At 42.7% G+C, this 21,382-nt stretch overlaps 2 protein-coding genes across 5 annotated transcripts; one reads left to right on the top strand and one right to left on the bottom strand.

The window, feature by feature from the left end:
* The first annotated feature begins 3,153 nt into the window (after positions 1–3,153).
* LOC136487794 (serine/threonine-protein kinase 54-like) lies at positions 3,154–7,745 on the top strand. Of its 4 annotated transcripts, XM_066485523.1 has the most exons (7): positions 3,156–3,629; positions 3,749–4,262; positions 6,010–6,131; positions 6,339–6,547; positions 6,630–6,804; positions 6,915–7,049; positions 7,178–7,745. In XM_066485523.1, exons 2-7 carry the CDS (start codon positions 3,974–3,976, stop codon positions 7,382–7,384), a joined length of 1,137 nt encoding a protein of 378 aa, XP_066341620.1. In that variant the 5' UTR covers positions 3,156–3,629; positions 3,749–3,973; the 3' UTR covers positions 7,385–7,745. The 4 variants fall into 4 exon arrangements, with proteins under 4 accessions (XP_066342051.1, XP_066342476.1, XP_066341620.1 ...); XM_066485954.1 differs by having other exon boundaries at positions 3,154–4,262; positions 7,289–7,745; XM_066486379.1 differs by having other exon boundaries at positions 3,154–4,262; positions 6,915–7,111; positions 7,289–7,745.
* Positions 7,746–9,876: 2,131 nt separating this feature from the next.
* LOC136451162 (uncharacterized) lies at positions 9,877–21,104 on the bottom strand. Its single transcript, XM_066451921.1, has 5 exons — positions 20,973–21,104; positions 20,602–20,913; positions 19,861–20,529; positions 10,344–10,392; positions 9,877–10,043 (listed from the first exon to the last, which is right to left on the bottom strand). Exons 1-5 carry the CDS (start codon positions 21,084–21,086, stop codon positions 9,877–9,879), a joined length of 1,311 nt encoding a protein of 436 aa, XP_066308018.1. The 5' UTR covers positions 21,087–21,104.
* Positions 21,105–21,382: the final 278 nt, after the last annotated feature.

Raw genomic sequence — 21,382 nt, 5'->3', positions numbered from 1 at the left:
GGCTGATATACTTAAATAAGGTCTTGTGGTATTCAAACACCAAGTATTTTCCTGACATCACATTATATCGATCAAAGAATAAAACCATCACAACCCTTTAAGTCAATTCTTTTCTAGGTAATCAAATTAACTAAAAGATAAACCAAATGATATTTTGTTTTAAAATAACAGTGCCAATATATGTAGGCTCTGTTTTAAACAGTTTAAAAATAAATTTAAGTTAGGTTTTTTCTTAGCATTATGAAGTGAGACGTTCTTGGCAAAACTTTGCATCATGAAGTGTAAGGGAGATGTACAACTTAGATAGTACTCCCTCTGTTCCAAATTATAAGTCGCTTTGACTTTTTTGATGCATCAAATTTACTATGTATCTAGATATAACGTTGATCTAGATATATAGCAAATTCAACATACCAAAAATATCAAAGCGACTTATTATGTGGAACAGATGGAGTATCGTTCAAACAGCTACAACTCAACATTCAATTTATATTTTGAAATGCAAGGGCAACGCTCTTGACCAAACTTTTAAAAAAACGTGGTAACTTGCAAACCACGTTGATAAAACACAAGCAAAACCATCATATTATTATTGGTGTATCTCCAAGAGTTCATAAGAATTTTTTTCCTGAAACCATGGAGTTTTCCAACTTGCAAAAAAGTATTAGGAGAAATAAATAAGACCATCTTCAACAATTTCTGATAATTCACTCCTAAAATATAGAAGATAATTTTACATCAGGAATCCTATACTATTTTTAAATTATCCTAACTATTTTTATATATTTTTGCGATTTGCTAAAATTCAGGTGCCTCAATTTTAACTTTCTTTCCCGCGACGGTTATTGCACTAAAAATGCACTTTTGGTTCATTGCAATTTCTATAGCCACAATCTGTAATTTTCGGTTCTGAGAATGAAAAACCCATTAGACAAAACAACGCAACCGACGAAATATGATTTGTGTGGGCACAAAAACAATTAACAAGTTACAATTATCTTTATAGTCAGACAAAGAAAAAAATTGATATGTTATGACATAAAGACAAATAATAAATCACAAAGTAATAATTTACTTGTATTAGTTGGTGGAACAAGAGTGTTGTTTGGTGTCGGGTATCGATATTAAGGGTATCCAAAGCAAGGAAGTTAGCGTCCACTCTGACTTACTCGGATGGGTCAAGACGTATTAAAAGGTCTCGCCTGACCCAAGGCCACACGCTCCGTCTCACCCGATCCCAAGGACGCATGTTCTGTCTCGCCCAAGGCCGCGGGCTCTATCTCGCCCGACCTTGAGGCCGCGGGCTCCGTCTCGCCCGACGTCTTGGGTGCGGGCTCCGTCTCGCCCAAGGCCGGATGAGGTTTTCGTCTCGTCCGACGGGGACCCATACCGCCGTCAACCACTCTAGGTCCAAACGTATGGCCTAGGTCAAAACTCTGACACCAGAAAAGAGACTGGAATGCCTCAATGTAACCCGTGGCCATGACGGGCCATACCTGGGGATTCACATCAAAAACAGTGTCGACCGTGCCAGTGTTGTTCTGCCTAACCCTCGTATGGACGCTGACAGGCGCGTCAGTACACCACGACATCCACCGGGACAGAGTTAAACGCCATGACCGGTAGATGACCCATGCGCATGGCACCAGTGATGAACAGGGCCGCGGCGTGGAGTCGTCCCTGTTGATATCTACAGGATCAGCGGGACCCGTATGAAGGAGAAGAAGGACCCGACAACCCTGGAAGCCTTCTTCTCTCTCTTCTCGTTCTTCTTCTTTTCCTCCGCTGTAACCCGCGCTTTCCCTTCACCTATAAAAGGGGAAGCACGGCGCCCCATGAAAGGAGACAGAATCGAAACACAAGAGCACGACACGAGCACACGGCTGAGCGACAAGCGAGCTCTCAGCATCCGTTCACTTCTTCCACCAGAGACTTGGGATTCTCTCCCTCTCTCGTCTGTTTGTGACCCCTATTGCAAACCAAGTGTCGGTAACACGAGCAGCAGCGAACTGGGCGTAGAGACGTTCCGCCCGAACCAATATAAACACTTATGTTCTCCGAGCACACCATCCGAACCAGACACATAAATACAAATTTACTCGTCGGTGGTCCGAAAAGAGAGGGTATTTGGATTAGATTAGGGGGTGTTTGGATTCATGGAACCACGTAGCATTAGATTAGGGGTGTTTGGATTTAGGGACTAAACTTTAGAAGATGTTACATGGGGGTGTCGCATGAGATGTTCAGATACTAATAAAAAATAAATTACAGAATCCATCAGTAATCCACGAGATGAATTTATTAAGCATAATTAATTCGTCGTTAGCACATATTTATTGTAGCACCACATTATCAAATCATGGACTAATTAGGCTTAAAATATTCATCTCGCAAAACAGTCTCAATCTATGCATTTAGTTTTGTAACTAGTCTATATTTAATACTCTATACATGTGTTAAACGTTCGATGGGAGAGCGACTAAAATTTAGGAGGTGAAACCAGTGACGAAGCCAGAAAAAAATTTAGGAGGGGCTGAATAAAAGAATAGAGGTTTTTTTTATCTTCTCTTAACCTTAGCCCCTCCTACCTAATACATATATGCATAAAATTTTAAAGGAGAACTTAGAAAAACTCCATGTGCTCAGGATGGGTAGGAGGGCTGAAGTCCCCTAGCCCCACCGCTGGCTACGTCCCTGAGTGAAACCAAACACCTAATGAGAAAGAAATATCAAAGTGCCTGCATAATCTGCCAGCCTTTTTGATTGAAAACCGAGGACCCACAGCGATGACCGACAATCATCTTGAGCGCCTGCCGTAAGGCCTACCTTTATATCCTATCCAATCGGATGTTTCGTACATGAAATATTAAATATAGACTAAAAAAATAATTAATTGTACATATTATGACTACTTTACGAGATGAATCTTTTAAGCCTAATTAGTTCATGATTTGATAATATAGTGCTACAGTAATATATGCGCTAATAACAAATTAATTAGGCTTAATAAATTCGTTTTATTTTTTTATTAGTATAAAAAACATACAACAAGACCGTACGCGAAAGAAAAATCTCTCGCCTGCAGTCCAGCTTGGATCGTAGCCGCTGGCGAAGCAACAGCATATCCTCGCGGCACACGGCCGCAAGAGACGCGGCCTACAACAAGGCAGCCGCCGAGCCGGCAAGGCGAGCGGACAGGCCTAGGCGAAGCGGGCGCAGCTGCCGGTGGTGGGTGGTGGCTGTAGCAATAAACTATCTGCCCCCTCGCCACGCTTCGTCAACACCAGGACCGCCCCCACCCCGCCCCGCCCCGAGCGCAATTCTACCGCCGCTCCCGGCCAAACCGGCCGAGCTTCCGGTCCACGAATCAACGGCGCCTCCGCGTCTCCTTCCCGGAGGTAATCTTGCGCCGATTCGCGCGCTCCGCGACCGGAGGCTCCGCCGGGTCCCGTGTTCTTGCGGTGCGGGGGGTCAGGTCAACCTGGCCTCTGCTTGATTGGATTCGAGCGGTCGGCGCCTCCAGCTCGCGATCTTCCTGCCGGTTTCGTCGGCCGCTTGTGGTCAACTCGGCCGGTCGGTCTCCAGGGGCTGCCTCTTCACTTTCGTGCAGCCACCGTCGCTTTAGTTCGGTATAATACAGCCGCAACCGCAACCTCTCTTTACTTGTTGGATTGGATCCACCGGTGTCTATCTCCTGTCAGGTCACGGCCTAATTCGGGGAATTTTGTTTGGTGGTACATCTGTCCAGTCAAGTCTCGGCCAAGATTTTAGCTATCTCCTGCAGTCAAAAGGCTTTACCGATTCTTGGATTGGTTTCTTGGGGGCAAGGAGCCGGTTCTTGTTTCGTTTCTGGTGCTCCAGGATGTTCTGTAGCACACCGGTCCTCCATCTCCAGTAAAGGAGTTGTTCGTCTGTTCTTGGTTTTGGGGCTCCCGGAATCGTTCCCAGAAAGCTGCTTTCGGCCGCTGCGGCGATGGCGTCGAGCACCAGCGAGATGCCCCAGGCGAAGGAGAAGCTGAAGAGGTCTGGCAGCTTGGGAAGCAACGATACGTATGTGCGTGCCGACAAGATTGATCTCACGAGCCTCGACATCCAGCTGGAGAAGCAGCTCACCAAGACCTGGGGCAAAGCCAATCTCAAATCCCAGGGGCCAAAGGAGGAGTGGGAGATCGACCTCGCGAAGCTGGAGATCCGCTATGTGATCGCTCAGGGGACGTATGGCACAGTTTACCGGGGCACCTATGATGGACAGGACGTTGCAGGTAATTCTGCTGCTTTCAAAGTGTCCGATAATGTTGCAGACAGGCTCATTTTAGTAATAGTCTTATGCTGTCTTACGGATTCAAGGTATACTACATGATCGAAACAATGCATCTGTGTGTTGGTTGTATGATACATTTAGTGAGACTAGTTCCAGTAGCTTACTTCTTGAAGTTTATTCCACATGTGACCTATGGAATGGGAGCCTTAATTTTGTGAAAAGTAATACGTGGCAGCACTACTCTGCCTTAATCCAGGGTTCGTCTTGATTGTTCGTGCTTGACACAATGCTGCATTTTCTTGTTTCCAGTGTAGCTACTGTGCTTTTATGCAACTGCTTCATATGCTATATCTAAATCGTCGGCTCTAAGACATGCTTGCCTTTTTTTTCCTTTAAAAAGAAACTTTTGCTCACTGAAACCTATGGTTTAAAATGTGCATCTAACCTTAATGGTTGGTGGTTAGTATACTGAAGAATCTGTTTCTTGAATGGAGAAATCCAGTAAGATAGTAACTATGGGCTGCTCTGGTTGGACCATACTTAACCTTGTCATGCCTAGAATTTAGATATGCATGTGTGCGGTGCCTTTGCATATTTGCATACTCCCACTTGATGGCCTTGCAGCATGAATAGTTTCAGGATATTCTTTCTGGACTTCCCAAAGTATGCTTGTGTTCTCATGCTTTCCTCTCCTTCTCACTTTTCACCTTTGGGCTGCAGTCCTCCTGCCCCATTCCCCCTTAGTCAGTTTCTTGCCAGTCAGAGTGTCAGTAGTTAGCCTAGTGTTCATGTTTTCCAGCATTTACATTACAGTCCTAATGTGGTTGGTAGGGCTTGCCTTGGTGGTGAAGTTGATAAACACCTTGGCAGCCAAGTTTCCTAAAGCATCTACCATTAGGTAGTTAGAATATTCCCTGGGATAAACCCCTGGCCTATAAGAGCACATGGGGGGGGAACCACTTGTACAATTCAACTGTCTTGTATTTTGCAGTTCAATAGAAGGCCACAGGCCAAGTTATCCTCCTAATTACCTGTGATCTGGTGATCTTTGCCAACACAGAGATGTTTCGATGTTGACCTCTTTTCCTTTTCCTTATGTTTTTAAGTGTCTATCCTTCTATCAATTGATCTTCAAGTCGTTTGGAGATTGATGTGCAAATAATGTTTTGCACTTAATCTTTCCAAACTTTGTAATGTTCATGCAGCCTTCTCAAGATTAGATGTACCATTGTTGTGCTTGTCAATATTCAATAAGCTATCGTTGCATCATTAATAGATACCATTGTTGTGTTCATCAGCTGTAGATATGTGACCAGGACAAATGACAATGCTATTGGAAGCTCATTTGTGCTACATTTTTGTCAGATTAAGATTTTATTTTTTGATCCAATTCAATTTCCTTCATCTAAAATTTATTACTTTGACTTACAAGATTGTGGTCTTTAGACCATGGAGCACCTCACTTCCTATTATTTCTTTATTAGCAATAAATACCAATATCATTTAGTTTGGGCTGGTGCAGGGGGTGGGTCTCCTTTTTCTGTTCTTTTTTAAAAATCTTTTTTAGTCAATTCTCCAAAGTTAACATCCACATACGTTCACTGTTTGAATAGGGATTCTTTTATCTTGTTATCACAAATGACTTGTGATGCTTCATTGATCTTCAATTGTCATGTTGACGTATGTGTGCACTATATGTACACAATTCCATGGGACAGATAAGTAATTTTACTGTGTGATACATGCAGTGAAGCTTTTGGATTGGGGAGAAGATGGTTTTGCCACAGAAGCTGAAACTGCTGCTTTACGAACATCATTCAAGACGGAGGTTGCTGTTTGGCATAAGCTCAGCCACCCCAATGTTACAAAGGTGAATATTTTCATGCATACCCATGCATCTTCATGTCTGTAGCTCCGTATAGATGCTTGTTCATGTAGTAAAGCTGTTGATCCTTAGCTTACTGATTATTACCAAAATTTGCCCATGACCAGTTCATAGCTGGTATCTTCCATAAAAGATTTGTTCTTTTGTGCTATTGAGAAGTACTTAAATGCGTGGTGTTGTTTTTTCTCGTAGTTTGTGGGTGCATCTATGGGGACCACAGACCTTAAGATTCCAGCAAACAATTCGAATGGTGGTGCACGTACAAATTTTCCTGCAAGAGCATGTTGTGTCGTGGTAGAGTATCTTGCTGGAGGAACTTTGAAGCAATATTTGATAAAGAACAGCCAACGGAAGCTTGCTTACAAAGTTGTGGTTCAGCTTGCATTGGATTTGGCTAGAGGGTAAAGAACACTTAAGCTGAAATACTGCCATGCATTATTTTCTGTGAATCCACTGGTAACTGTCTGGAGCTTTCCTCTGCAGATTGAGCTATCTGCACTCCAGAAAGATTGTACATCGGGATGTGAAAAGCGAAAACATGCTACTTACTCCACAGAGAAACCTTAAGATTGCTGATTTCGGTGTTGCTCGTGTTGAGGCTCAGAATCCAAAGGACATGACTGGTGCAACAGGCACACTTGGTTATATGGCTCCAGAGGTATTTACTGGACTGACCTTTTTTTCTTTTCTGTTTCATAATGTGCATTATTTTCAGTTATTCCCACGCTAAAAATAAAATGTTCCTGTTCTTTTTATGTTCTATAACAGGTTCTTGATGGTAAGCCATACAACAGGAAGTGTGATGTTTACAGTTTTGGCATTTGTTTATGGGAAATCTATTGTTGTGACATGCCTTACCCAGACCTAAGTTTTGCTGATGTCTCATCTGCCGTTGTTCACCAGGTTTGCCCTGTGTTCCATTTACACTGCTGATGTGCAATTACCTCTTCCTTTCTCTCCCCCATGTAATGTGCTGATGGCAAATATATGTACATTACTTTTTTGTAATCATTCCTTGTTTCTTTCGGCAGAATTTGCGCCCAGACATTCCTCGCTGCTGCCCAAGCGCATTTGCGAATGTTATGCGGAAATGCTGGGATGCAAACCCTGATAAACGCCCTGATATGGATGATGTGGTGCAGCTTTTAGAGGCTCTGGACACGAGCAAAGGCGGTGGCATGATACCAGATGGCCAATCATCAGGATGCTTATGCTTCACAAAGGCTCGTGGTCCATAGATTCTTTTCATGGTACTCTCTTCCCTCGGCAACATTTTCCTCATGCTTCTCATTGCGCGACCCATGCAGTCGGCGCTTACAGTTCTCCCTACTTGCCACCATTGTGTGTCAACGGTAGCTCATACGATTTTTGCTGTCCACTGTCGACAATCTTTTTATATACCACTGCGGTGCTGTAATTGTGATTCTAAAGAGATTTGGTATATGAGTTACACTCTTGAAACAGCTACCTCTTCTATGCTCATTTTGGTGCCATTGATCAGTATAGATCTTTACCCTGTGATTATTATTTCCATTTGTGCTAAGAATTGAGTACAAGAATGGACTGAAATAAATTCGTGTTTAGCTGATAGCGTGCTTTTGATCATTTGTTCAGACCATTTTGAGACATGCTGGTGCTGTGGCTATGTTTTTCTTTTCACCCTTTGTTGTTTGGACTTAAACGTAGTAGAATCAGTTCATTATTTATGAGACCCAATGTCGGCAGGCTACTCTGTCCTTTTATACTCGCTCCCTCAATTATAAGTCACTTTTGCTTTGTCTTAAATCAATTTTCTCTAATTTTGATCAAGTTCATAGAAATATATAAGTCACTTTGGTTTTGTCTTAAGCTAAACTCCACTAACTTTGATCAAGTTTATAAAAATATATAAGAACCGTCTACTCTCTTTCCAGTGAAAATTTTCCCTCCTACACTTAGATGCCCAGATTAAATGTGTGCAAAAATCGGGTGAAATATTCTTTTCACATATTATTTTTTTAGATACACCAATTCTATTTAGAAATTGCATCAAAATAATCATACAAGTTGATTCTAAATCCAACATAAGTTGACAATGAATAAAACTAGGGTATGTAGGAGAAGATTTTTACCCGAATCTTAGTTTTATTTCTTTCCATGCATCCTATTCAGAAAGAAGAAAGGGAAAGGAAAGGAAAACAAAAAATTCAGATGTGGATGAAAAGATTTTAATCTGGCATGATATAGCAAAACTGAATATATATTGACATCGGCAATACTAAATAAGTACACTCTTAAAACATATTGCATGGTGGATTTAGTGAAACTAATTTGATGTTATAAATTCTAGTACACCTTTCTATAAATTTGGTCAGAATAAGAGAAGTTTGATTTAGAATATTACCAAAGTAACATAGGGCTGCTCCAACAGTGTTAAAAGCGCTAGTCATAAAATATTTTGTTGGGGTAAGAAAGAGAGAATAATAAGTTAGTTCTTCGTAAAGAGCTAAGCTCACATACTTTTTAAAGATTTATGGGTCTATGTTTATACATTTTTCTATACCAGTATGTTTGAGTTACTCAATATTATCTTTTTTTATTATTTTTTGTGGTTTTTTTAAATTTATATGAGCTAGCAAGTTAACTCTATTGTTGAAGGTGCCCTTATAATTTGAAACAGAGCGAGTAGAATCGATTTTAGTGGTGCTGACCAGTTGATTGCAATATCGTTAATCTCATACAAACAAGGGCGGCCTCTTTCAACCCAGGATATTTAGCCGGCGCTATGCTTTGCGGTAGCCAGTCGTGCCCAGTGGTGCTCCCCCCCTTATGCGATAATGAAGCCCCTCTTTTAGTCTTTCCTAGTTTTTATACATCTAGATCACTAGATGTCGAGGATAACTTAATCCTTCTCTTTTATAAATTTCTAGACACAAGTATCTTCCTAACTGAATATATAGGCATAGGTATTTCCTGTCTGTAACATTTTAATTTGGCATTTTTGTGTCCGGCATCACTTAGGGTGTCTCATCCAGAGGAATCGGGCCGTGTTGAATGAGCCATAATTTATGGCTCCTTTAAAATGGCTCTGGCTCATCTTTTTCCTCTGAAAAATAGCTTTAAACGACTCCTCCACTAAACTGTTCGATAGAACTTCTTTCGAGCACCGGAGGAGCCCTATCAAATATAGCGTTTGTAAGCATTATCGTCAGTCCTATTTACGGCGGAGAAATTTCAATATTTGACACTGAGTTCGCACGCCTCTCCAGATTTGACACTCAATTCGTAAGCCTTTGAAAATATAACCCTGGGCACACGAATTCCTCGAATCTGAGGGATTTCTCTCATTTTCTCTTCTTTTTAATTCCAATAAATCCTGGGCACTGTTTGGGGCACGGGAAAAGACCTTTCTGCCCCCTGCCTCGGAAAGAAGGATTTCCGCTTCGTTTTGTTCGGTCTGACTTGCAGAGGAGAGTCACGGCCGCGCGACTCGCGACGGGAGCAGGAGACGCTCGACCGCCGCCGCCCGGGGCTCGTCAACTCCGGCGCCGGTAACCTGCCACCGCCGGCCAGCACCCACCACTACAGCACCAGCTCCACGCATCTCCAGCAGCCCGCCGCAGCCCTCACCTGTAGAGCATTCCGCCCGCGCGCAGGCTGTCGGGGCGCTAGGATTTGAGCCACAGCGCACCGGCGGCCTCCGCCCTCCACCGGCCGCTGCCACTAGGCGCGGCGCCTTCCTCATCTGGGCTCATCCCGAGCTGCAGCTGCGGTAACGACTGGACTGCCCCACCGCATCTGCCTCCATCTCTGCCTCCGACTGTACCGGCTCTGTCGTCGGGATGGTCAAGCGCTGAAGCGCCTCCACATACTCTACCTCCATCTCCACCAGTAACAGGTACCTTATCCTCACTTCCTCTGCATGCTACATTATCTATAATTCTATATTCTGTCATGTGCAGATTTGTAATTACCTTCACAAATTTACACTATCAGCTCTGACCACTAGCTCTGCCTCGCTCGATATAGAGATTAGATGGACAACGAGATAAAACATATCTGGTTGGATTTTAATGATCAGAAACCTGAATATGATTTGAGTTTTAAAAATTGTGCATATGCCTAATTGAGGTCATACAAATAGAAATCCCTAACACCTGTCTTTTGTCGCCAAAAACTAATTCCTTGTTGGGGATTTGGCTTCGCCACAAAACTTACCCCCTGGAACTTTGGACTTGACTCTCTGACTTTGTGCATCAAGGATCACCTGCAGGAAAAAGAAGCAGAGCAAGAAGATGAAAATTCGACTTCGCTAGAAGAAGAAAAAGTTTGAAGCTGAAACAGGCGAAGACAAAGTTCGGCTTCGCCAATAAGTTGGCTTCGCCGAAAGGCGAAGACAGAGAAAAGCAGAACAAGAATTCATCAAGTTAAAGATTGAAGTCTCCTGAAAGATTGACGAGCAAATTGAAGAATGAAGACTAGAATGGTAGAAAAAGACCACTGCGCCCTTGTAGTTGAAAGGGGTTGTAATGATTTGAGTCAGGGGTAAAATGGTCATTTATGTACAAAATACAAAGGCTAGGACCTCTATAAATACCCCCTCTGACATGTACAGTACGGCTATGAAATGAATACAACTTTGACTTGTGTTCAAACTTTGATGATTATGTGATTTCTTTACCCAACATCTGGCGTCCACCGTTTGTGTGTGCTCGAAGACTCCCACGACCACGCGAAGCTAATGAGTAGGCCTAACAAGAAAGTTACCATTGGGGTAACCAAAGATGACCCACCGACAGTAGAAGATCAAAGTCTCGAAAAAGACGCACCCCAAGACCTAAGTTCTTCAAAGGCAAGCGAAGCCGAACAACAAAGACTCAAAGAACTAGAAGAGCAAGTATTGAGAAAGCAAAAAGAACTCGAAGAATGCCACACGAGAGCAAAAGAAAAGTCTCTCAAACAAAGAATAGAAGAAGCCGAAGCCACCCTTCGTGAACTAAACAAACCACTTCAATGTGCAAGTCACGAAGTCATACATTTAGAAGACCCAAACTCAACAACCAAAGTCTCTCAAGAGAAGAATTTCTAAAAGTCATTCATATCAATTGACACAAGCTATCCCTTATCAATAAACTTGCAGCTAGCACAATGGCCCTTGGGGTATAAATTCAACATGATACCAACATTTGATGGTTAATCTGACCCAAGGAAATTTCTAATGAGTTTTGAAGCTGCAGTAATTTCTGGAGGCGGTGATGAAACTACGTTAGCAAAATCTCTTGTCATGGTAGTTAAAGGGCCAGCCCAGCAATAGTACTCTTCACTAAAAGCAAAATCCATACATTCATGGGATCAACTTAAAGCAAATTTACTTGTTGACTTCCAAGGATTCCATCCAGCTGGCCTCACAGACATAGATCTGTTCAATTGCAAGCAACAAATCAAAGAGCCCATGAGCCAGTATTTCAAAATATTCATCCAAATCAAAGCACAAATTCCAAATATTCCAGATGAAGTGGTAATAATAGCCGCAATCAAAGGGCTTCGAGTAGGCCAATGTGCTTCCCATCTTGCTCGAGAAAAACCAAGTATAGTTGTTGAGCTTTACGAAGTCATTCAAAAATATTGCAAGTCAGATGACGATTACAAAAGAAGAATTGAGGAAGAAAACAGCTTCAGAGCTCAAATCAAACAAAACAACGACAACTTCCATCCCCCAAGACCAAACAACTATGAGCGAAGACCATTTGCACCGCACAACCAAGTCAATCAAATCGAGAATGACAACAACTCAACAGCTGAAAGTTGTTGACACCGTTTTTTTGTACGTGATAATGATCGGAGTGGACTAATCGGCGAGGGGAAGGTTACTGTGTACTTTGATAGCCGATGAAAGCCAGCTTGTAAAGATGGTTGCCGATAGCTGGTGATGGTCAGTGGAAAGGTTGGTTTAGACTCGGGCGTTGCCGATGAGGTTGGAGGTGTTATTGTCGATGCCGATGAAGGGAGGTTTGAAGACTACTGCCGATGCAACAGTGAGTATGACGATGAAGGAAGGCTTGAAGATTACTGCCGATGCAGCAGTGAGTATGCCGATGAAGGAAGACTTGAAGACTACTACCGATGAAACAGGGGATATGCCGATGGGAAGGAAGATGGCGAGATTTTCATCGTAATTAAGGCGGACAGGGAAATAGATAGGAGTTGATTTCCTTTTCTATATTTGTTAGAGTATGGTTCATGTAAGAGTCACGTGTTTCCTTAGATATGGGCTTAGTGTCCTAGTTGTGTTCGGTTGTGTCTCTTTAGATCAGGGTATAAATATGGAGTGAGGGGCAATGTAAGAAAATATAGATCAATCAATATCAAAACCAATTTTTACTCCTATTTGCATCTACTTACTTTTCGGCGACTTCGTCAATTTGCATATTTTTCCTTTTTTACGAGTTCTCATTGATTCGGCGAGTTGCATCGTTTCAGTGCGACCTTCGGCGATTCTCGAGTTCCGCGTGAGCACCTCTTGGCCGTGACTTCCGGGCGTATCGCTGTTGTCAGGACCAAAGTGTTCGTATCTTCATCCTTGTCGATTAGCAGGTCAAATCGACTGGCACGCTTTGGATATCGATTCGGGTATTAGCCCTTTGTGTTTGCAGATCCACTTTTGCATCAACACATCTTTTGGCACGCCCGGTGGGACCAATCAATCAATATGTTCAATCCCGAGATCGATTCAGGGAACATTATCGCAGTATCAGAAGAAGATCTCAAGGAAGAACAGAGGCAGGCTATGGAAAAGGCTGTAGAAGAATACAAGCAGCTTTGTCTGAGATCGTTTAGCTTGAACAAGAGTGGACAAGTCATCCAGAAGCAAGATTTGCCGTTGCCTCGGCAGGTTACCTTTGACTCCAATCCTGGTAAACTTCAAGAGATGGTTAATTCTGCAGTAAATCATGCTTTGATTAATCATTCCAATGTGCTGTCCAATACTGTTCATAATGCTGTGGTTCGAACTCTCAAAGAAGGACAAGCGGCACCACATTACGTTGGGCCTGCCTATCATCAACCAGAGCCGGCATCTGTCAAAACTCCATCGGCTCCTTCGGCCGTTGTGGGTACAGAAGTTACTTCCCCTCCAGTATTGGCAGGCTCACCTAATATTCAATCTACACCGATACGATCAGATCAGGTACTACCAGGAGGGCGAGTTCAGCTTAATACAGATCTATCGGCATCAGCTATGTCAGGCCCTGTGTCTCAGAATAGCCAGATTCCTACTAATTGGTGGGGATATGGCATGCCTCCGGAGTCATCTGCTTTCAATCCTAGATTACCTCAAGTGTTTGATGCAGTAGGAAAAGCTCCTATACCATCGGCCGTTTCGCCGATGGCTCAAGTGCCTCAATATGCCGCAACTACTTCTGTGCAACCAACTCCAGGAGGTTTCCAGATGCCTATGGTTCAAACATTCAATTCAAGTCCATCGGCGAGCTTACTGCCGATGCAGCAGAAAACCCCTGCTATGAGTCAAACTGGGGTTCAGTTCATGCCTCAAACCGGTTATAATTATCCAACAATATCAGCAAATTACCAGCCATCGGTAAGTTTTGTACCGATGAGTTCTAATAACGATTGGTCAGGACAGTTACCTGTTCAACATACAGTTCAGCGAAATCAGCAGGTTGCAGGGATTCAACAAGGTCATATGCAAGCTGGTTTCCAGAATCAAGCATCGGCAGCTCAGCCGATGAATCCTTTCCAACAGGCTAATGGACCACAAGTAACGGCAAATATGCCGATTGCTGGAGATCGTGGGCCACAAAGATATGTGGAGGGATGTCAGCAGGCACCTCCTGTAGAAATTCAACCAGTTCGTCAGCAGGAGGCTGATGCTTTTTGGGCCGATAAGATAGCAGAAATTATGAAGGATCAGTTTGGGATAAAGCCCAAGGTCAATACTTATTCTTATCGGACTCCATACCCTCCTGCATACGATTTAATTCCTCTCCCAAATCGGTACAAGGTACCAGATTTCACTAAATTCTCTGGACAAGATGATACATCAACAATGGAACATGTCAATCGCTTCATTATTCAATGTGGAGAGGCAGCTAACAGAGATGAATTAAGAGTTCGATTATTTTCATCATCTTTGTCTGGATCAGCATTTACATGGTTCATTTCATTACCACCAAATTCTATTATTACTTGGGTTGATCTAGAAAAACAATTCCATAAGTATTTCTTTGCTGGAATCCATGAAAAGAAGCTTACCGATTTAGTAAAATTGAGACAGCGTAATGATGAATCGGTAGAAAGCTTTGTACAAAGGCTACGAGATGTAAAAAATAAGTGCTACAGCCTGGTGCTGGATGATCGGCAGCTTGCCGATCTGGCTTTCCAAGGGTTATTGCCACATCTTAAAGACAGATATGCTTCTCAGGAGTTTGAAAGCCTCAGTCATCTTGTGCAAAGGATCTCTGATCAAGATACTAGGGTTTTTGAACCTAAAAAGAATTGGAGTAAAAAGGTATCATTTGTTGAAGAAGTAGGAGATTCTGACTCTGATGAAGAACCAGTTATCGGCTTAGCTGAGTGGGTTAAGAATAAAAAGCCGATATCATGTCCCTTTGGTCAAAAAGAGCCAGAAAGGTTTACCTTTGATATCACCAAGGCCGATAAAATATTTGATCTTCTGCTTCAAGAGGGCCAAATTAAGCTGTCACCTAATCATGTGATCCCATCGGCAGAAGAGCTGAAGAAGATCTTGTACTGCAAATGGCACAATGCAACTTCACACAGTACAAACGAGTGCAAGGTATTCAGGCAACAGTTACAATCGGCTATTGAATCTGGGAGAATTAAGTTTGGTACTTCCAAGGCCCAGAAGCCGATGAAAATTGATCAACACCCTTTTCCAGCAAATATGTTGGATGCCAAAGGAAAGACCAAGGTATTGACGTCAGAGGCTGCTGAGAAAAACGCGTCAGTGGACCCCCAACATCGGATAACTACCGATGATGCAAAAAGTAAGGGTTTGCTAGGAGAAAGCAGTAGTTCCAAAAATCCTCCTCGACCTGGCATTGTGATTACTCATCGAAGGCAGCAGGAGGGTTGGCGTCAACGTAATGACCGATATCGACAACAGCAAGAAGTGAGACGTCAGGAAGAATGGAATCGACATAAAGATCATTGGAGATGTCCGTTTTTCATCCATTGCTGGGAAGAAGGTATTAAATTGCCAACTGTTGAAAATTGCCCTGAGTGTAATGGTTATTACGGGGTCAATCGCTCAGAAAGGAGGTTTCAACTTGGTAATCAGGGTTTGTCTATCAATGAGCCGATCAGAGGCAGAGCATCAGTGCATGATCGGCTGGGGGGCAGACTTAGTGTACATGAGAGGCTTGGTAAACGCGCTGGATATTTTCCAAGGAATCAAGAGGAGCTTGAGGAGATGGCAAACGCAAGAGTTCCCGATGAGGAAATATTCTACAGGGACCCTAATATACGTCGTGTAGAACCAACTAGGACTTGTTATCAGCCGGTTTGGAAAACCAAGTTTCCTCGATGGTGCCCAGAGGGTCTGACAAAGACGCAGAGAAGGAGGATGCAACGTGAGCGTCAGGAGGATTTATACCAAGAGGAAAATTCCTCCAATGAAAGGCCCGGTCATCAGCAGTGGCAGGTAAAACACAAAAATAAGGGTCCATCGGCAGATGTTAATATGGTATTCATGTTGCCGATGGAGTTTTTGGCACTATCTGATAATGAGGAAGAAGTTGTTCTCTCTGATCAAGTAGCTCAGTTAACACTAGATCCAATGATGGCTGTTTTTGAGAAACCTACCGATGACGAGAGACAGCATCTTAAGGCTTTATTTGTGAAGGGCAGAGTTGATGGGCAGCCTGTGTCTAAGGTACTTATTGATGGAGGGGCTGCGATTAATATTATGCCTTACGTGATGTATCGGAAACTTGGTAAGGGAGATCAAGACTTGACCAAAACCGATATGATGTTGAAAGATTTTGAAGGCAATGTGTCACCGGCTAAAGGGGCAGTGTGCGTTGAATTGACCATCGGCAGCAAAACCTTGCCAACGACGTTCTTTGTTATCAACGGCAAGGGTGCATATAATCTGCTTCTAGGGAGGGATTGGATTCATGCTAATTGTTGTGTTCCTTCTACAATGCATCAATGCCTCGTACAGTGGATTGGGGATAAGATTGAGGTCGTCCCTGGTGATTCTTCTTATATCATCGCATCGGCAGAATCAGATACTTATGAGCGAACTAAATGCATATCAGGAGAAGCTTGGGAAAAAGAGTTCCTTAGAGTTGCTGATTATGAAATTCCACCGATCCAAGCAGTCGGTTCTGAAGAAGAGTTTTAATGGATAGGTTTGCCGATAATGGAAAATTAGGTCAAGGGTTCACATCGGCAGATGATTTAGTAGAAGTAGATATTGGTGATGGCGATAGGTCAAGACCTACTTTTATTAGTGCTAAGTTAGATTCCAAGTGTAAGCAGCGAATAACAGATTTGTTAAAAGAGTATAAAGATTGTTTTGCTTGGGATTATACTGAGATGCCTGGATTAGACCGATCGATAGTTGAACATCGGTTACCTATCAAATCTGGATTTCGGCCACATCAGCAGCCAGCGCGCCGATGCAACCCTAATGTACTTCCTGACATTAAGGCCGAAATAACTAAATTAATTGAAGCAAAGTTTATTCGGCAATGTCGATACGCAGAGTGGATCTCTAATGTGGTTCCTGTTTATAAGAAAAATGGAAAACTTCGTGTCTGTATTGATTTCAGGAATCTCAACAAAGCCACACCGATGGATGGCTATCCAATGCCGATTGCTGATTTGTTGATTGATGCTGCGGCTGGACATCAAATTATCAGCTTCATGGATGGTAATGCAGGTTACAATCAAATATTCATGGCTGAAGAAGATATTCCCAAGACTGCTTTCAGATGTCCAGGTCATGTGGGGTTGTTCGAGTGGATAGTCATGACGTTTGGTTTGAAAAATGCCGGTGCTACTTATCAAAGAGCTATGAACTTTATTTTTCATGAATACATCGGCACATTAGTGGAGATCTACATTGATGATGTAGTGATTAAGTCTGGAGATATCACAGCACATTTAGCCGATCTGCGAAAGATACTGGAGTGCACAAGGAAGCATGGATTGAAGATGAATCCTAATAAATGTGCATTTGGTGTATCGGCAGGACAATTCTTGGGTTTTATGGTGCATCAGCGGGGCATTGAAATCAGTAGGAAGTCTATTGATGCAATTAACAAGGTGATTGCTCCTGCCAATAAGACTGAATTGCAATCTTTGATCGGTAAGATTAATTTCATTAGAAGATTCATATCTAATCTGTCGGGTAAGATCAAGGCTTTCAGCCCACTACTTAAATTGAAAGCTGATCAGGAATTTGTATGGGGAGTTGAACAGCAATTAGCCCTTGATGAAATTAAGAAATATTTATCAAATCCTCCAGTGCTAGTTCCACCTCAACATGGGAAGCCTTTCAGGTTATATTTGTCAACTGATGATACAGTTATCGGTTCAGCTCTTATTCAAGAATTTGAAGGGAAAGAACGTGTTATTTATTATTTGAGCAGAAGATTAGGGGATGCTGAGACGAGGTATTCGGCCATCGAAAAATTGTGTCTGTGTTTATACTTTTCTTGTGTCAAATTAAGGCATTATTTGTTATCTGCCGAATGTACGGTCATATGCAAAGACGATGTGGTCAAGTATATGCTGTCGATGCCGATATTAAGTGGTAGAATCGGCAAATGGATTTTAGCATTATCAGAATTTGAACTACGTTACAAATCAACTAAGGCAGTTAAAGGGCAAGTGATGGCTGATTTTGTCACTCAGCATTGTAATACAGTGGACTCTCTGGGGGTTGCTCCCTGGACACTTTTCTTCGATGGGTCCACATGTGGTGAAGGAGCAGGTATCGGCATTGTGTTAATTTCACCTCAAGGAAGGAAGTATGAGTTTTCATTGCCGATTGTTGCTACAGCGACAAACAATCAAGCTGAATACCAAGCCTTGATAAAAGGGTTAGAATTGCTGAAGGAGATACGTGCCGATGTTGTTGAAATCTTTGGTGATTCTATGCTAGTTATAAATCAATTGGCTGGAATTTATGAATGCCGAAGTGAAGCCTTGATTTCGTATTATGAAAGATGTTTGCAATTGTTGAAAGGATTTAGAGGTTTTCGTCTTGAACATATCTCTCGATTGCATAATGAGGAAGCTAATCGACTAGCTCAGCATGCTTCAGGGTATCAGCCTATTCAGGAAGTGCTAACATCGGCAGTTGATACCGATGACTGGAGGAAAGAGATTGTCGATTATTTAAAGGATCCATATAGAAAGGTTGAGAGACGTATAAGGTTCCAAGCTACCAAATATGTGCTCCTCGATGATGAATTATATTATCGAACTATAGATGGAGTTTTACTTAGATGTGTTAGCAATGATGAATCGAAAAGCTTGATGGGTGAAATTCATGAAGGAGTATGTGGGGCACATCAATCGGCTTTCAAGATGAAATGGATGATCAGAAGGAATGGGTACTATTGGCCGACTATTCTTGAAGATTGTTTTAAATATTTTAAAGGATGCCAGGGGTGTCAAAAGTTTGGTAATATTCAAAGAGCGCCTGCATCGGCTATGAACCCTATAATCAAACCGTGGCCGTTCCGGGGATGGGCTATTGATCTCATTGGTCAGATTTATCCGCCATCGAGTAAAGGACATAAATTTATTCTGGTTGCTACCGATTATTTCACAAAGTGGGTTGAGGCAATTCCTTTAAAAAAGGTGACATCGGTCAATATGATTGATTTTGTGAAAGAGCATATTGTTTACCGATTTGGTATTCCTCAGACTATCACTACCGATCAGGGCACTATGTTTACATCAGGAGAATTTGATGAGTTTGCTGTAGGTATGGGAATTAAAATTTTAAATTCTTCTCCATATTATGCTCAAGCTAATGGTCAAGCTGAGGCTTCTAACAAAGGGATCATCAAACTCATTAAGCGCAAAATTGAAGAAAATCCTAGGAGGTGGCATACAGTATTAAATGAAGCCTTGTGGTCATATCGGATGTCATGTCATGGTGCAACCAAAGTAACGCCTTATCAGTTAGTATATGGACACGATGCAGTATTGCCTTGGGAAATTAAAGTTGGCTCTAGACGAATACGTTCTCAAAATCAGCTGACAGCCGATGATTATAATACTCTTATGAAGGATGAGTTGGAAGATGTGGCGGGTCATCGGTTAAGGGCTTTAGTTAGTATCGAAGAAAATAAGAAAAGAGTAGCTAGATGGTATGACAAGAAGGTGAAAGTAAAGGAGTTTGCCGATGGAGATTTGGTCTGGAAATTGATTTTACCGATTGGGACTAAAAGTTCAAAGTTTGGAAAGTGGTCTCCTAATTGGGAAGGTCCATATCGGATAAATCAGTCTGTTCCTGGTAATGCATATATTTTAGAAACCCTCGAAGGGGTTGTGTTTCCCAGAGCGTTAAATGGAAAATATTTAAAGAAATATTACCCTAGTATCTGGATAGATGCATAAAAGTATAAGTGCCGATAACAGTACTATCGGCTAGAATTATGCAAGGATGTCAATGTCTCATAAAGTGCCGATACAATAAATAAGATTACAAGTTCAACAAGGATTGGATAGCTAATATCGCACGCAGGCGAATCTGGTCGGCTTCCTCCATTTCTTTGATATCGTCATCGGCAGCACCCTCCACAGGCTTGAGTTTTTTCTTCATGGCTAAAGCTTTGCGAGCCTGGATATCTCTTTCTTGCTGAAGGGCTTTGACGGCATTGGGTAGCTGGCTTTCTTCTTGTTGAGCATGAGTTAAGGCTGCATCGACTTCTTTCAATTCAGCCAATAGAGCTATCTTCCTTGCTGATAAATCCAAGATTTTCTGCTTAAGTGCAGCACCCGAAGTCTGCAAGTTGACGATGCCCTTGTGCTTCTCATCAGCAATTTGTTTCAGTTGTAGCATCTCTTCTTTGAGTTGAGCTTGAGCTGCTCTATCGGCAATGCGCTGAGCAGCCCGTTGATATTGCAGTTGGCGGCTTTCTAAATGAGCTGCTGGGAAGAGTACTTCCTCAACATCGGCAGGGACCTGGCCACGAATTGTTTTGAAAATTGCCTTTGCGGGGTCCGAGTCATCTACCAGTTGGGCGGTACCTTGCTGTAGCAAGTTCAGGAGGGTTTCCAACTTGGATTTAGTCTCTGCCGATATTGTTCCCAGTGCAAGGGAAGAACTTGTCTCCTCTCCATCGTCGTCAGAAATGTCAATGGCAAAGGAAAATAGGCTGTTCGGGGAATCTTGTTCCTGAGAGAGAGAAAAGGAGATCAGTTAAGGGTAAGTATGAGTATTGTAAATCAGCTAGGTTGATCGGTTTACCTGTTTCAAGGCAATTTCCTGTGCTTGACTGGAGGAAGCAACCTGGAGTATGTCGTGTGGGGGATCGGCTGAGCTTGCCGATGGGATATCCTCTGTGACTTCATCGGTGGTGGGCTCTTGAGGTATGATGACCAATGACATTGGGGCAGATGTAGGGATCGGCATAGACCTTTGTCGTTTTGGCTGTGCTTCAGTATCTGTTAAAGCTTTGCGCTTTGCTTGGGCATCGGCAAAGATTGGCTGGGGGGCATCGACACTTATTGGTTGTGAAGCTTGGACATCTGGTACGTTTGCCGATGTACCCAATTGTTGCTGCAAAACAAGTGTAAGATATGATATTTAACAGATAAAATGTAAAGTCAAGAAGCTACCTCTGAAGGTTCATCGAAAGAAGTGGTGCTTGATATCGGCGGAATTGCCGATGATGATCCAGTAGCAGCTCTTACCCCCTGATGATTAAGGTTAATACAGTTTGTGATCGGCATAAGTAAAAATAAACAAGGTTGTTACCTTGAATGCTTTGACCAAGGTTGTAGCAGCAGCTGATGGAGTAGCCCTGGATGTAGCCAATTTGGACTTGGAAGTGATGGTCTTGGTACGAATCTTCTGGTGGGTCAAAGCGGCTAAGGTGGGAGCGTTGTAGCCGATCGGCGATGTTGGGGAAACAGGCCGAAGATTGAAGGGTTTCCCACTTTTGCTCACCGATGGTGCTGGGTTGTTAACCTGTTACAAGAGAATCAGTTACTGATATATGAAGGGAAAAGCAGAAGGGAGTTAAAAG

The sequence above is a fragment of the Miscanthus floridulus genome, chromosome 1, assembly GCF_019320115.1.
Source record: "Miscanthus floridulus cultivar M001 chromosome 1, ASM1932011v1, whole genome shotgun sequence".
NCBI lineage: Eukaryota > Viridiplantae > Streptophyta > Magnoliopsida > Poales > Poaceae > Miscanthus > Miscanthus floridulus.
This window is presented reverse-complemented; position numbering and strand designations above follow the sequence as displayed.